This window comes from Oncorhynchus tshawytscha, linkage group LG22 (genome assembly GCF_018296145.1).
Source record: "Oncorhynchus tshawytscha isolate Ot180627B linkage group LG22, Otsh_v2.0, whole genome shotgun sequence".
Taxonomy (NCBI): Eukaryota; Metazoa; Chordata; class Actinopteri; order Salmoniformes; family Salmonidae; genus Oncorhynchus; species Oncorhynchus tshawytscha.
The window spans coordinates 39,878,804-39,893,720 of NC_056450.1; the positions used below are offsets into that span (position 1 = coordinate 39,878,804).

The 14,917-nt window shown below is 44.4% G+C and overlaps 1 protein-coding gene across 1 annotated transcript; it reads right to left on the reverse strand.

Moving 5' to 3' along the window:
* Positions 1–1,097: 1,097 nt before the first annotated feature.
* LOC112222409 (RNA-binding protein 15-like) lies at positions 1,098–6,696 on the reverse strand. The gene has a single exon (XM_042304218.1). The coding sequence runs from the start codon at positions 6,545–6,547 to the stop codon at positions 3,944–3,946; it is 2,604 nt and encodes an 867-aa protein (XP_042160152.1). The 5' UTR covers positions 6,548–6,696; the 3' UTR covers positions 1,098–3,943.
* Between the last annotated feature and the right edge of the window lie 8,221 nt (positions 6,697–14,917).

Genomic DNA, 14,917 nt, shown 5'->3' on the forward strand with positions numbered 1-14,917 from the left:
CCCCTTGTTCACGTGAAATGTGAAGTTGATGATGTCGGATGTTATTCTGCGGTCGTCGTGGGAAACCGTAGCAGAACAAACATACTCCTGATCCTCTTTCAGGAAAAAGATTCAATCAATAAAACCACAGCGACAATAAACAATATTCCTATTCATGACAAGGGGGCGATCTTCCATCCATTCACTGCATACATGGGAGTCAAATCATAAACTGAAGAAATCTAAATTATAATGGCAACAAATAATCATTCTTCTGGGAGATGTTGACAGGTCACTTGGAAAAGGTCACAGGTCAAGGTGACTCCCTCAGCAGTGCAACAGCTTGCAGTGGTACTGTAGAGCTGCTGTGCGAGTTAAGAAACTGCACCCAAAGAGGTGCATTATGCGTGGCAGCCGGTGACAGGACCTCTGCTTGTGTAGGGAACCGTGGACAAGGCGGAGCCACAGACACACCCCAGGCTGTGGTCAACTCAAACAGACCAGCATTGTAGAGGACAACAGTGAAAGACATGGGGGCATGCTGCAAATCCAGCCTGTGAAGACTCAAACCTTGTAGAGGACAATGAAATGAAAAGGAGCTGCTACTGTATTCCAGCTCCATTCTCCCACATACTGCACTAGTGTCAGCCTGCCACTGTTCCACACAGCTGAGCAGCAGGACATGGGCTGGTGGTTGAAAACCAGCAGGACACGGACACAGTGGGCACAGTGGGAGGCTCCTCCATTGATCCTGTGATTCCTGCCCCACTGTGTACTGGGTTCACCTGCTAGGGCAGTAGGACTAACACGAGGAGCCAGGCCCTGGAGGGGTAAAAAAAAAAAAAAGGTACTGGGTTCAAAAGGTATGCTATTAATTAGCAACAACTTCTGAACAGCGCCTTTTAGCTAAACAGATTACCAACAGCTCCTAAAAAGGTGTGTATAAGAGAACACACACAGGCGATCATCAGTCTCTAACAATCAGCAAAGAGGTGTTTGGTTCCCTTCTCTTGTGCAACAATTCAAAGTGATAAACCATTTCCTGTTTGGAAACACAATAGATGTGGTAGATGTAGAGTAGTTCCCTCTGTTCAATTCATTTCCAGGGCAGAAACAGGTTTCCCTCAAATGAAACAATTTATTGATATTTAGAGGACTAATAAGTGCGTAAATGCACTTTCTCTTTGATTGTTTAAACAACTTGGCAGTAAGACGAGTGTGGGAAGAGGATTTTCCATTTCTTGTCTTCCCAATGAAATCAGGTACACAAGCACAAAGCGAGAGGGTCCTAATTATTCCACTTTAAACAACACAAAATGACACCACAACTTAAATGCTGCCTTCTCAGTGAAAATGTAACAAATACTAAGTAGTTTCCTTCTCTTCAGAGTTTCCTGTAAAGGTTTTAAAGCCATAAAAAAAAGTCCACAGTTGAGGCAGTGAACTTGGGAGACAAATACAGCTTTTTTTTTTTCTCAAGACAATTTTGTCAACAGATAAAACTAAACCCTACCTCATCTTAAAACAGTCATATAATGGTACCAACAGTAGGCTATAAATATAGGTCTTAAAAATATAACTGTTGGCTGACAAAGGGGAAAACGGTGGTAAAAAAAAAAAAATCCTACAAAATAATAGCACTACAACTTATAAAACGTACAATCCCCCCCCCCAAAAAACTAAATGATCCGTTTATATATTGAATACCTTTTTACTTATTGATTATTAGGTTTACTGTATATAATTTGTTAGCAAATAGCATTAAAATATTGTCATATTCAGACAAACTTGGCGACAGAGCATATTGATTGAATGAAACCGGACCAACAAATAAAAGTCTGTTTTTTCGCTAGTGTAATCTTATCACACATTATAGGTCAAAGGTTATAGGTCACAACGTACTACCAAGGGTCAAGTGGTGCTAAAGACAATGTACACAATAAAATCTACCCGTAGCATCTCTCTTAGTAGGCTATATGTTTGTCGCGTCATTGCATTGATGGACCCATCTATATCAGCTGGGCAAAAATCACTTCTAAATTCCTCATTCAGCCTCTCAATATGTCCAAATATTACTGGAGAGTCGCTTAAACATTAAAACACATCTGAAAACCGATTGAACACACTGTATTTAAGCTACACCACAGCCAAGTTAAGAATTTACACTCAGCAACTAAAACCCATGTATAGGTGTTTCAACCTCCGTTACACATTTGTCACAATCCACTTTGTAGTATTCCATTAACCATTCCATGAACACACAGGATTTTCAGGTGTAACCGAACCAGTTACACAGGGTAAAACACCAGGTGTAACCGAACCAGTTAACACAGGGTAAAACACCAGGTGTAACCGAACCAGTTAACACAGGGTAAAACACCAGGTGTAACCGAACCAGTTACACAGGGTAAAACACCAGGTGTAACCGAACCAGTTACACAGGGTAAAACACCAGGTGTAACCGAACCAGTTACACAGGGTAGAACACCAGGTGTAACCGAACCAGTTAACACAGGGTAAAACACCAGGTGTAACCGAACCAGTTAACACAGGGTAAAACACCAGGTGTAACCGAACCAGTTACACAGGGTAAAACACCAGGTGTAACCGAACCAGTTAACACAGGGTAAAACACCAGGTGTAACCGAACCAGTTACACAGGGTAAAACACCAGGTGTAACCGAACCAGTTACACAGGGTAAAACACCAGGTGTAACCGAACCAGTTAACACAGGGTAAAACACCAGGTATAACCGAACCAGTTACACAGGGTAAAACACCAGGTGTAACCGAACCAGTTACACAGGGTAAAACACCAGGTGTAACCGAACCAGTTACACAGGGTAAAACACCAGGTGTAACCGAACCAGTTACACAGGGTAAAACACCAGGTGTAACCGAACCAGTTACACAGGGTAAAACACCAGGTGTAACCGAACCAGTTACACAGGGTAAAACACCAGGTGTAACCGAACCAGTTAACACAGGGTAAAACACCAGGTGTAACCGAACCAGTTACACAGGGTAAAACACCAGGTGTAACCGAACCAGTTAACACAGGGTAAAACACCAGGTGTAACCGAACCAGTTACACAGGGTAAAACACCAGGTGTAACCGAACCAGTTAACACAGGGTAAAACACCAGGTGTAACCGAACCAGTTACACAGGGTAAAACACCAAGTGTAACCGAACACCAGATAGCCTACCGTGCATATAGGTACATTCAGATTTCTAGGTTTAGAACATGTTCATGTATTAGAGAAAGCCAGTAAGGACATATCCCAACATTAATGTCCCCAATAATTTTTTTTATGAGAAATCCAAACTGAATTATTTTTAGCCTCACCATACCAGTCAAAACAGGGCCTGATGGTATCTTTCTCAAAATGTGACATTTAGAATAAAGAAATGGTTATTGAACAAAGGGTTTTGAGGTGACTATTTTGCTAAAAATATATAATTAACTTTAAATGACGCCAACTGATTGCAATAAGCATAAAGTAGTATAACGTATACATAATACAACCAAACACTAACAGCAGAGCAAATCTTAGGGAGAGAAGTTTAGACTTTTACAAACAGTGGTTGGTTCAAGTTTTCCTAAATGAAAACAAAAAAAGGGGCCATTATACCTCATTTTAAATTACAGTAGATTTTTCCTTTAATTCATAGAATGTCCCCCTTTTATAATATTCCAGCGGAATTGTTTCTGCATATACTGGCTAGAAATGATCACACCCTTTATAAAACAGGGTTCCAAAATTACACATTTGTTGACTTTCAGGGGGACATTTTCTACTTATTTTGGTGGGGAAAAATAGTGACATAGAGAGTAGGGTTATGGGGAGGATAGGCTAAGTAGCACCTCATTAGGCAGAACTCAACACACAGCATGCAATAGTAGTTGTTTTTCTCTTTTTTTACAATATCATTGATGTTTTGCTTCCTCTATCTGATTGTAGTTATGATGGACCTCGCACCACGACCATCACCAGATAGTCCTCGTCGGTTTTGGCCAGAGCTTTAGCCGAGGCATCAATGAACTGCTGTGAGAACTCACAGGGAGGGAACGCATGGAGAACACCCTGGTGGTCCTTATCCCGGCTGCCTCCAACGGGCAGGCTGATGACTCCGGCTGCCTGCTTCTGTTTCAGGTAGGACACCAGATTTCGGAGAGGACGCTGGGTGGAAGCTGCAGGGTCCGTCGACGACACCTCCTCGCCGCCGGAACCGGGAACCGCCAGGAGAACGGCGTAGCCGCCGGGGCCGGCCGCTTTGATGCGTCTGGAGACCTCGTCCAGCTTGGGCTGGTCGAGGCGGAGACGCTGGGTGATCTTGAGCTCCCCAACCTGTCTCCCAGTGGGGCCGTCGACGAGGAGGTCCTTGGCCACGCCCTGGTGACCCTCCAGGAGGTGCATGTTGGCGGGGAAGTTGCTGTTCTTCAGGAGGAGCATGCCATGCCAGGCCAGGCTCAGCTTGGATGACTGACTGCCTTTAGAGCCGCCCTGGTCTGAGGAGTGATCCCTCTTAGCTCCGGGTCCTTTGCTGCTGCTGTCGCCGGCTTTACGTTTCCGCTCCCCTGCTGAGGATGAGAGGCCACTGCTGGAGGCCCCTCTTTCAGCAAGACTCCCCTGGCTCTTTAGTCTCCTGTCCCCCCCGCCAGGATGCTCCAGACTGAGGCGACGGTCTCGTCCAGGGGAGGGTCTGTCGTCGCCGCCGCCTCGAGGGGTACGCTCTGAATCACTGAAGCGGCCCCCGTTGGGGCTACCATCTGGGGTTGGACCCCCTCGGTGTCGGCGTGCCGTGCGGTCAGTGCTGTCAGGAGAGACGTCAAGATGGCGACCGTCATCCATAAGGTGTCGTTTCCGTCTTGGGTCGCAGCTGCGTCCCGCCAGCTCTCGCTCCAGAGACCAGGGTTCCCTCCCTCCCGGCCGCCGGTCCCGCTCCAGCGGCTCAAAGGTCCCGGGACGTACCCGCTCACGCATAGCCGGGATGGGGGGCCACTCGGCCCCGGGGAAACCCAGTTCTCTCTCTCTGAAGTGGAGAAGCGGTGGAGTCCTTTCCCTGTCCCTCGGGGGCTCAGCTATGGCGCGGTGGATGAAAGCCTCTGCCACCATGTCGAAGGAGGGTAGAGGAAGAGGCTGAAGGAACTGCTGCTGGTAGTGGTGCTCTGTGTCTGCAAAGTCCACCCTGAGTCTCCTCTCGGGCCCACCCAGAGGGAAGCCACGCATGTGAGTGCACGCAGCCTGAGCAGCGTCAAGGCTCTCGTACTGTATATAAGCCCAGGTGTCCCCCTTTCTGTAGTCAATGGTCCTTATTGTACCAAAGCGGTCAAACTCTCTGGCCAATGCTGCTAGGGGGACCCAGGGTCCGAGCCCACCCACCCATAGGCGTGTGGTGGGGGTGGCCTTACCATAGCCAATCTTTATGGGGTTCCGGCCCACTATCTTCCCAGACATGGTGAGTTTGGCGCGGTGGGCCATGTCGAGATTCTCAAACTTGAGGAACCCGTATGTGCTGGTCTGTCCCCGTGTGGGCTTAATATCCACCTCTGTTATCAACCCAAACCTGTCGAAGGCCCGTCTCAGGTCTGTCTCTGTAACAGTGATGTCCAAGTTGCCCAGAAACAGCGTTCTGTTAGCTCTTTGGTCATCCTCTGGGGAGATAAAATCCTCATCGCGGAAAGCAGAAGCTCTCTCTGCAATGAAAGCTGGACCTGGGCGCACCCTGGCTTCAAACAGGGCAAACTCCCTCTCCCGCTCTAGGTCTCTGGGCAAAGGAGGGGGTGGGGGAGGAGGGAGGCGCCCAAGGGCCAGCTGCTGTAGTCTGTAGTCTCTGTATCCAAGCACAGATGGGGAGAGGGGTCTCTGGGAGTGTAAGTGTCTGTGGCCTGGGGCTCCAACATATGGGTCTCTGTCAACTCGCTCAACTGGAGAACGGCTTCTCCTCCTGTTAATGTACACTGCATCGATTTTCAGAGGTCGGTCATAAAGTACTAACCTGCCCCGTGCGTGTTTAGCAGCTCTGGCATCCTCGGGCTTTCTGAAGTTCACAAACGCAATTCTCTCGTCGTTGCTGCGGCTTATTTTGACACTCACGTCCCCGAATTTTTTGAATTCGTGGAAAAGTCCATCTTCTATGTCTTCATCACTTAACTGGGTGCCCAGTTCACTGATTTTGAGAGTTTTGTACTCACTCTCGTTGTTGTTAGGTGGAGGCGGAACACGCTCGCCGCGAGCATTAGTCCTTGCCGCGGCTAAATCGAGTGTCAAACCCAGGTTGTGGTTCTTACCGGTAGAGGTTGCAGCAGCAACGGGATAGCTATGGTTACTCCCACCGGTTCGACTCGATACATGTCCATCAAAATCCCGGCCTCTCTTGTCACCCAACAAACTCCTTCTCGTAGATCCTCCGTCACTTTTAGTCGAGCTATTTCCATTATTACTCCCACTGGAAACCGAGATAGCCCTCATTTTCTTGCTGGGCGGGTGGCCTCCTCCCCTGTCTCGGATATCATCCAAAACCCGAGAACGCTTTTTAATCGGTGACCTTTCTTTGCCTTTCATTGCAGCTCACCATACAACGATTATGACTTGTCTAATATTATTTCTGTATAATGTCTTGCAGTAAATCAGTGAAAAGGTGAACTCCGATTATCACTGACCCTGCCGCAAATCAACAACATCCGCCATTTTGTCTAGAATCCTATCAGAGCCCGCCCCTTCGAGCTGATTGGACTGAAAACTGTGTGGAAAACAACCACCATGTTTACAGTGGATGTCAGTCAAATCAGAAATAACAGAAACTCGAACAATATTTGTTTTGGTTAAAAGTTGTTTAGCATACAGCCATGCGTTTTATATTTAGTTATCTAAGTTTTTAAATAACTAGTATTATTGATCATAATAAAGTGTACTACACATTATTTGTAAAACACTGCACAAAGGAGGAATACAACACCATTCTATTTTAGGTTTTTAAAAGGCATGCATTGTGAGAGTTTTTTTAAATGAATTGTATAAAACTATTTCAGTGGGGTTAGAAAATTGACAATATTTTTTTAATTTCCAATTTTCTCTGTCTAAAGCGGTACTTTTGCAATCTCTCCACATGATGGTGCCATCTGAGTAGCACACTAAAACTTACTTGTAACCATGCAGTGGTTAGTGTCTTGTAACCATGCAGTAGCGGCTTAAGCAAATACATTAACTACTGTATGTGTTGTGTTTTTCAGAATATACTTAAAGTGCTTTTGGTCAAAATGTTTATAAGACAGCCAATAGTCAGTCTCAGTAGGCCTATATCGGCCTGTATGTGACAGGGTAGGAACCTTAGTTTTGGTCAGTGTTTCCCCTTGGGATGGGGTCGATTGTACTAAGTAGGCAGGCCTATGTGTTAACTGGCTATCATTGTTAGTTTTTTCAAGATTGAGATACACTACAGGACCAAAAGTATGTGGACACACCTTCAAATTAGTGGATTCAGCTATTTCAGCCACACCCGTTGCTGACAGGTGTATAAAATCGAGCGGATGGCCATGCAATCTCCATAGACAAATATTGGCAGTAGAATTGCCCGTACTTTGCTACCAAGTGGCGCAGCGGTCTAAGGCACTGCATCTCAGTGCTAGAGGTGTCACCACAGAAACTGGTTAGATCCCGGGCTGTATCACAACCGGCCGTGATCAGGAGTCCCATAGGGCGGCGCACAATTGGCCCAGCGTCGTCCGGGTTAGGGGAGGGTTTGGCCAGGGTAGGACGTCATTGTAAATAAGAATTTGTTCTTAACTGACTTGCCTAGTTAAATAAAGGTTCAATCAAAATAAGAGCTCAGTGACTTTCAACGTGGCACCATCATAGGATGTCACCTTTCCAATGAGTCAGTTTGTCAAATTCCTGCCCTGCTAGAGCTGCCCCAGTCAACTGTAAGTGCTGTTATTGTGAAGTGGAAACGTCTAGGAGCAACAACGGCTCAGTGGTAGGCCACACAAGCTCACAGAATGGAGCCGCTGAAGTACATAGCGCGTAAAAAAAATCGTCTTTCCTCGGGTGCAACACTCACTACCCATTTCCAAACTGCCTCTTGAAGCAATGTCAGCACAATAATAATAATTGTTCATTGCGAGCTGCAGGAAATGGGTTTCCATGGCCGAGCAGCCACACACAAGCCTAAAATCACCATGTGCAATGCCAAGCGTCGGCTGGAGTGGTGTAAAGCTCGCAGCCATTGGACTCTGGAAACATGTTCTCTGGAGTGATGAATCACGCTTCACCATCAGTTCAACGGATGGATCTGGGTTTAACTGTTGGCAGGAGAACACTACCTGCCCGAATGCATAGTGCCAACTGTAAAGTTTGATGGAGGAGGATCAATGGTCTAGGGCTGTCTTTAATGGTTTGGGCTAGGCGTCTTAGTTCAATACAATGACATTCTAGACGATTCTGTGCTTCAAAACTTTGTGGAAACAGTTTGGGGAAAGCCCTTTCCTGTTTATGCATGACAATGCCCCCGTGCACAGAAATGGTTTGTCGAGATTGGTGTGGAAGAACTTGCCTGACCTGCACAGAACCCTGACCTCAACCCCATCACACACCTTTGGGATGAATTGGAACGCCGACTGCGAGCCAGGCCTAATTGCCGACCTCACTAATGCTTTTGTGGCTGAATGGAAGCAAGTCCACACAGCAATGTTCCAACATCTAGTGGAAAGCCTTCCCAGAAGAGTGGAGGCTGTTAAAGCAGCGAGGTGGGGGGGACCAATGCCATATTAATGCCAATGATTTTGTAATGAGATGTTCGATGTTTTGATAGCAGTGTTTGTTGATACCTAGTAAGTCTTAACTAGGTATTAACTTCACCCCCCCCTCCCTTCAGATCAGCTGCTAAATCTATTCTACCCTGTCTTCTCTCTCCTTTGAAATAAAACCCAAAGCAACCTGACACTTATAGCTGAGCTCTCTCTCTCACCTTAATTCTATTACCTCTCATGTTGACAGTTACAGTAGGGCCCTTTAGGCCTACACCGCATGCTGGCGATTATGAGCTTATAGGTACAAAACTGTTAATGCCGATTAATCACATCAAGCGTCTCAGAGTAGGATTGCTGTTATAGGATCAGTTTCCCCCTGCCCTTATATTTTATGATTTTATTCATTTAAAAAAAAATTTTTTAATCTCAAATTATAATAATGCTAAACTGATCCTATATCTGTCATCTGCCTAATCTGAGATGCTTAATGATTACTGGCCTAGATCACAGCAGTTGGAACGGTATTAAATGGAACGGTATTAAATGGAATGGTATTGAACACATTAAACACTGTTTCTGTATGCTTGATGCTATTCCATTCACTCCATTCCAGCCATTACTATGAGCTTTCCTCCCCTCAGCAGCCTCCTGTGGCTTAGATGCCTGATCATGAGCATGATGTGAGAGTTCAGAATAGCAGCACAGACACGGCATCACTAGTTTATGATTCAGGGCAGTCAAGGTACGTCTGTGGCATAGATCAAAAGCTTGGTGTACTTCTTGAAACTACGGTCGGAACGACAGCTTTGCAGATTTAATGACACGTTCAGAGGTATTTCTTTGGGTAATGAGGTCAATATATGTATGTACAGGCGCCAGTGACAGCCCTCACCCAATGACCCCGAATAAAGAGCCTGTGTGTGTGCGTGTGTGTGTGTGTGTGTGCGCGTGTGTGTGTGTGTGTCGGACATGGATGAGGAACGTTTGTCGCACACCTAGGACCTAAGCCATTTTCCACTCTATGGTGTTTTTGATGGATGACACTGTTGCACTAATGATAAACAGCAACGCAGGGTAGGCCTGCATATTTTAGCCTGGTTTACTGAGTTAAGATACACTAGCTCCTGTACTCCTGAGTTTAATTGGAATGCAACTTAAGTAGCTAATCAATGAGCTCTACACACTATTTTCCGGTTAAAATAGTTCATTTTCACTCTGACTGACCAGGCTTTAGAGAAATGTTGAGTCATCTTGTCTCCAGAGTATTTTGCAATGAATAGGGACAGATGAAGAATTACTGTCATTTTAATACAAAACGTTTATAGTACTCACTGTACTGACTGGGGTTTTTTACAATCGCCTGAAGTAAAAGCAACTGTAATGACACATTTTACATGTCAATTTCACTGCATCATCCTATGTAATGTTAACTCTTGTCTGTTTTTTATAGTTTAACACCTCTATTTTGAGAGTCTGATACCGCACCTTTAAACATTACAGTAAATGTTACTTTGAGAGACCACATGACTCATTCATTGTGAGTCGGAGGCCTATACACTATTACACTATTTCCTCTGCTTGGTTTCCACAGGCCATTCATCCGTCTCCTTAATTTCTGCTCTGTTCTGAAGGCTCCTCTTATCTCTTCCACTTCATCTGAGGTTTAATCAGTGCTGGGGCTGTGCAGCTGGAGAGTGAATGCCGGGGTGTATTCATTGGGACTCACAAGGGAAAACGTTTTAAAACAGTCTGAAACAGAAAATGAGAATGTGCATTTCTTATTGCACAAGTCCAAGTAGTCGTCCCTCCCTGTTTCCGTCAGCTTTCTTCCATTTGGTGCCTAATGAATATGGCGCTGCTGCTGTCTCCTAGGGTCTGGCTGGAATTTGAAAGCTGTATGTGGGTGTGGAAAGTGTCTCTGACGGGTTTGCTTTTCACTCCCTCTACTATGCTCAGCTCCTCTATTGAAACCACATGTCGGCTTACACAAAACAAGGCACAGATCAGGGGAGGCCGGGAGGGGACTGGCTGGCAGCTAATCTGTTCCAGCATTGCTGTCATAGTACTGAAGTAACGAGAGGGAAGGGAGGATGGGAGTAAGAGAGAGAGCACCAAATATTTGCCCATAGCAATCTAACCACTTGGGGAAGCAAAGTAGCTTTGAAGGATCTGTCTTTCACTGTAAATCATTTTAACCCAGAGAAGATGCATTACCAAAAAAAATCTCCCAGATTGTCTGGTATGGCTAGCTGACACGTATTGGGCATCTTGTCATGTTCATCATCTTGTCATGTTTACCAGATGGGGTGGTGCCACGCAACTCTACAGTTCAGAGCAGCACCAGCCATTGATGAGAAGACATTACACACAGAAAGAGCATGTAGTTATCTTCATCTTCCTCCAATCAATAGTAGCCAGCAACCACACCATCCTGCTGCATCCTACTGCTGGCTTGTTTGCCTCTGAAGCTAAACTGCCCTGCAGGGTTGGGCATGTTCGACCCTTGGATGGGAGACCAGATGCTGCTGGAAGTGTTGTTGGAGGGCCAGTAGGGGCCACTCTTCCCTCTGGTCTAAGGAGACCCCAATAACGATAGCGTATAAAAATGACAAGGCCATGCATTTACCAACAATCCCTTCTTATACATTGCTCTCCATTACATTTATTTTTGTATGGGTCATTATCACAGTATACATGATCCCAATATTAGCGCCAAGACATCGCTAATTTAAAAAAGAACATGTAAAGTGGATTGTGAGGATTTATTGGCGCATTGAACCATGCCTTAGTTTGAAAACCATTTGGATATGTTTAAAACAATGACGTCATGTCTGAACTCCAACATCTTTGTGCACGTTCGGCCATTGTCTCCATAAGTTACAATAACTCATGAAGGCTTTCCCTGGGTCATTGAAACCCATATGTAATGTGGAAAATCATGCCACACCACCACTGTGTCAAGTCAAGGGCCTATCAAGTAATTAATCACCTCTCCATAAAATACTCCTTGTGATAAAAAGAAAATGAAGAAACGACCAGGGAATTATAACCCCAATTTCTTCATAGCTCATCATTCATTTGAGTTTTTGGGTTGACCCTCTCTGTTGCCAGATGTGAACTAGGTAGACCCTGCATTCTCAATACGGAGCGGGGACTCTGGAGGGATGCCTGATAGCCGGCCTACACTTCATCATCAATGGCATAGTGCAGTCGCTCAGTTAGTTTTTCATTAATAGGCCTACCACTTTAAACTGATGCATGGGGTGCCATCCGAAGGCCTCTTGATGTGAGGCCAGCTATACTGCTACATACACACCACACACACACACACAGAGCCCCTCCCTCAGCACACCTCAATGGACAAACCTGGATGTTGTGTAGGAATATTGTTTATTCTGTATTTCCTCCTTTTCACTCTGTCAATTAGGTTATTATTGTGGAGTAACTACAATGTTGTTGATTAATCTACAGTTTTCTCCTATTAAAGCCATTAAACTCTTAACTGTTTTAAAGTCACCATTGGGCTCATAGTGAAATCCCTGAGCGGTTTCCTTCCTCTCCGGCTACTGGAAGATATAGGACGGACGCCTGTATCTTTCTAGTGACTGGGTGTATTGATACACCATCCAAAGTGTTATTAACAACTTCACCATGCTCAAAGGGATATTCAATGTCTGCTTTTTATTTTGACCCATCTACCAATAGGTGACCTACTTTGCGAGGCAATGGAAAACCTCCCTGGTCTTTGTGGTTGAATCTGTGTTTGAAGTTCACTGCTCGACTGAGGGACCTTACAGATATTTGTATTTGTGGGATACAGAGATGAGGTAGTCGTTAAAAAAAATCATGTTAAACACTATTATTGCACACAGAGTAAACTTATTATGGGACCTGTTAACCAAATATTTCCTCCTGAACTTATTCAGTGTTGAAAGTGTTGAATACTTATTGACCCAAGACATTTCAGCTTTTCATTTTTTATTTTTTATAAATGTGTAAAATGTTCTACGAACATACCGTACATTACCAAAAGTACAGTACTGCAGATATTTTGGTACCCTTCCCCAGATCTGTGCCTCGACACAATCCTGTCTCAGAGCTCTACGGACAATTCCTTCGACCTCATGGCTTGATTTTTGCTCTGGCGTGCCCTGTCAACTGTGGAAGCTTATACAGACAGGTGTGTGCCTTTCCAAATCATGTCCAATTAATTGAATTTACCACAGGTGGCCTCCAATCAAGTTGTAGAAACATCTCAAGGATGATCAATGGAAACAGGATGCACATGAGCTTCATTTCGAGTCTCATAGAAAAGGGTCAGAATACTTATGTAAATTAGGTATTTCTGTTTTTTATGTTTAATACATTTGCTAAAATGTCTAACAACCTGTTTTCACTTGGTCATTATGGGGTACTGTGTATAGATTTATGAAGAAAACAATATTTTTAATATATTTAATATATTTAATATATATATTTATGCCCAACTAAGCAAGAGACGCCTCACAAGTCCTCAACTGGCAGCTTCATTAAATAGTACCCGCAAAACACCAGTCTTAACATCAACAGTGGAGAGGCAACTCCGGGATGCTTATAGGCAGAGTTGCAAAGAAAAAAACATATCTGACTGGCCAATAAAAAGAAAAGATTAAGATGGGAAAAAGAACACAGGCACTGAACAGAGGAACTCTGCCTAGAAGTCGCCTCTTCACTGTTGACGTTGAGACTGGTATTTTGCGGGTACTATTTAATGAAGCTGCCTGTTGAAGACTTGTGAGGCGTCTGTTTGTCAAACTAGACACTCTAATGTCATTCTCCTCTTGCTCAGTTGTGCACCGGAGCCTCCCACTCCTCTTTCTATTCTGGTTAGACCCAGTTTGCGCTGTTCTGTGACGGGAGTAGTACACAGCGTTGTACGAGATGTTCAGTTTCTTGACAATTTCTCGCATGGAAAAGCCTTAATTTCTCAAAACAAGAATAGATTAACGAGTTTCGGAAGAAAGTTCTTTGTTTCTGGTCATTTTGAGCCTGTAATCGAACCTACAATGCTGATGCTCCAGATACTCAACTAGATACTAAAGAAGGCCACTTTTATTGCTTCTTTAATCAGCACAATAGTTTTCAGCTGTGTTAACATAATTGCAAAAGGGTTTTCTAATGATCAATTAGCCTTTTAAAATGATAAACTTGGATTACCTAAAACAACGTGCCATTGGAACACAGGAGTGATAGTTGCTGATAATGGGCCTCTGTACACCTATGTAGATATTCCATTAAAAAAACTGCCATTTCCAGCTACAATAGTCATTTACAACATTAACAATGTCTACACTGTATTTCTGATCAATTTGATGTTATTTTAATGGACAAAAATGTGTTTTTCTTTCAAAAACAAGGACATTTCTAAGTGACTCAACTTTTGAACGGTAGTGTATATATACTGTATATTTATTTTCTGGAGTCTGACATTGCTAGTTCGGATATTTCGTCATTTTTATTTTTGGAATTTGTGTGTATTGTTTGTATTGTTAGGCATTACTGCACCTGCAATAACATAATGTGTAAATGACCACAACTATTTTATTTAACAGTACAGTAGAATTCACTACAGTAAAGTATAATTTAGTTCAGTACAGTGTACTATACTCTACTTGTCTTTACTGTACTGTATTGTGCTACACTCACTGTACTGTACTGTACTGCACTGCACTGTACTGTACTGTACTGTACTGTACTGCACTGTACTCCACTGTACTGTGCTGCACTGCACTGCACTGTACTCCACTGTCCTGTGCTGCACTGTACTCCACTGTACTGCACTGTACTCCACTGTACTCCACTGTACTGTGCTGCACTGTACTCCACTGTACTCCACTGTACTGCACTGTACTCCACTGTACTGTACTGCACTGTACTCCACTGTAATGCACTGTACTGTACTCCACTGTACTGTGCTGCACTGTACTCCACTGTACTCCACTGTACTGCACTGTACTCCACTGTACTGTACTCCACTGTACTCCACTGTACTGTACTCCACTGTACTGCACTGTACTGTACTCCACTGTACTGCACTGTACTGTACTCCACTGTACTCCACTGTACTGTACTCCACTGTACTCCACTGTACTGTACTCCACTGTACTGCACTGTACTGTACTCCACTGTACTCCACTGTACTGTACTC

Excerpts from the sequence above, each read along its gene's own strand:
- LOC112222409 (XM_042304218.1), bottom strand. The coding sequence starts at position 6,547 with ATGAAAGGCAAAGAAAGGTCACCGATTAAAAAGCGTTCTCGGGTTTTG.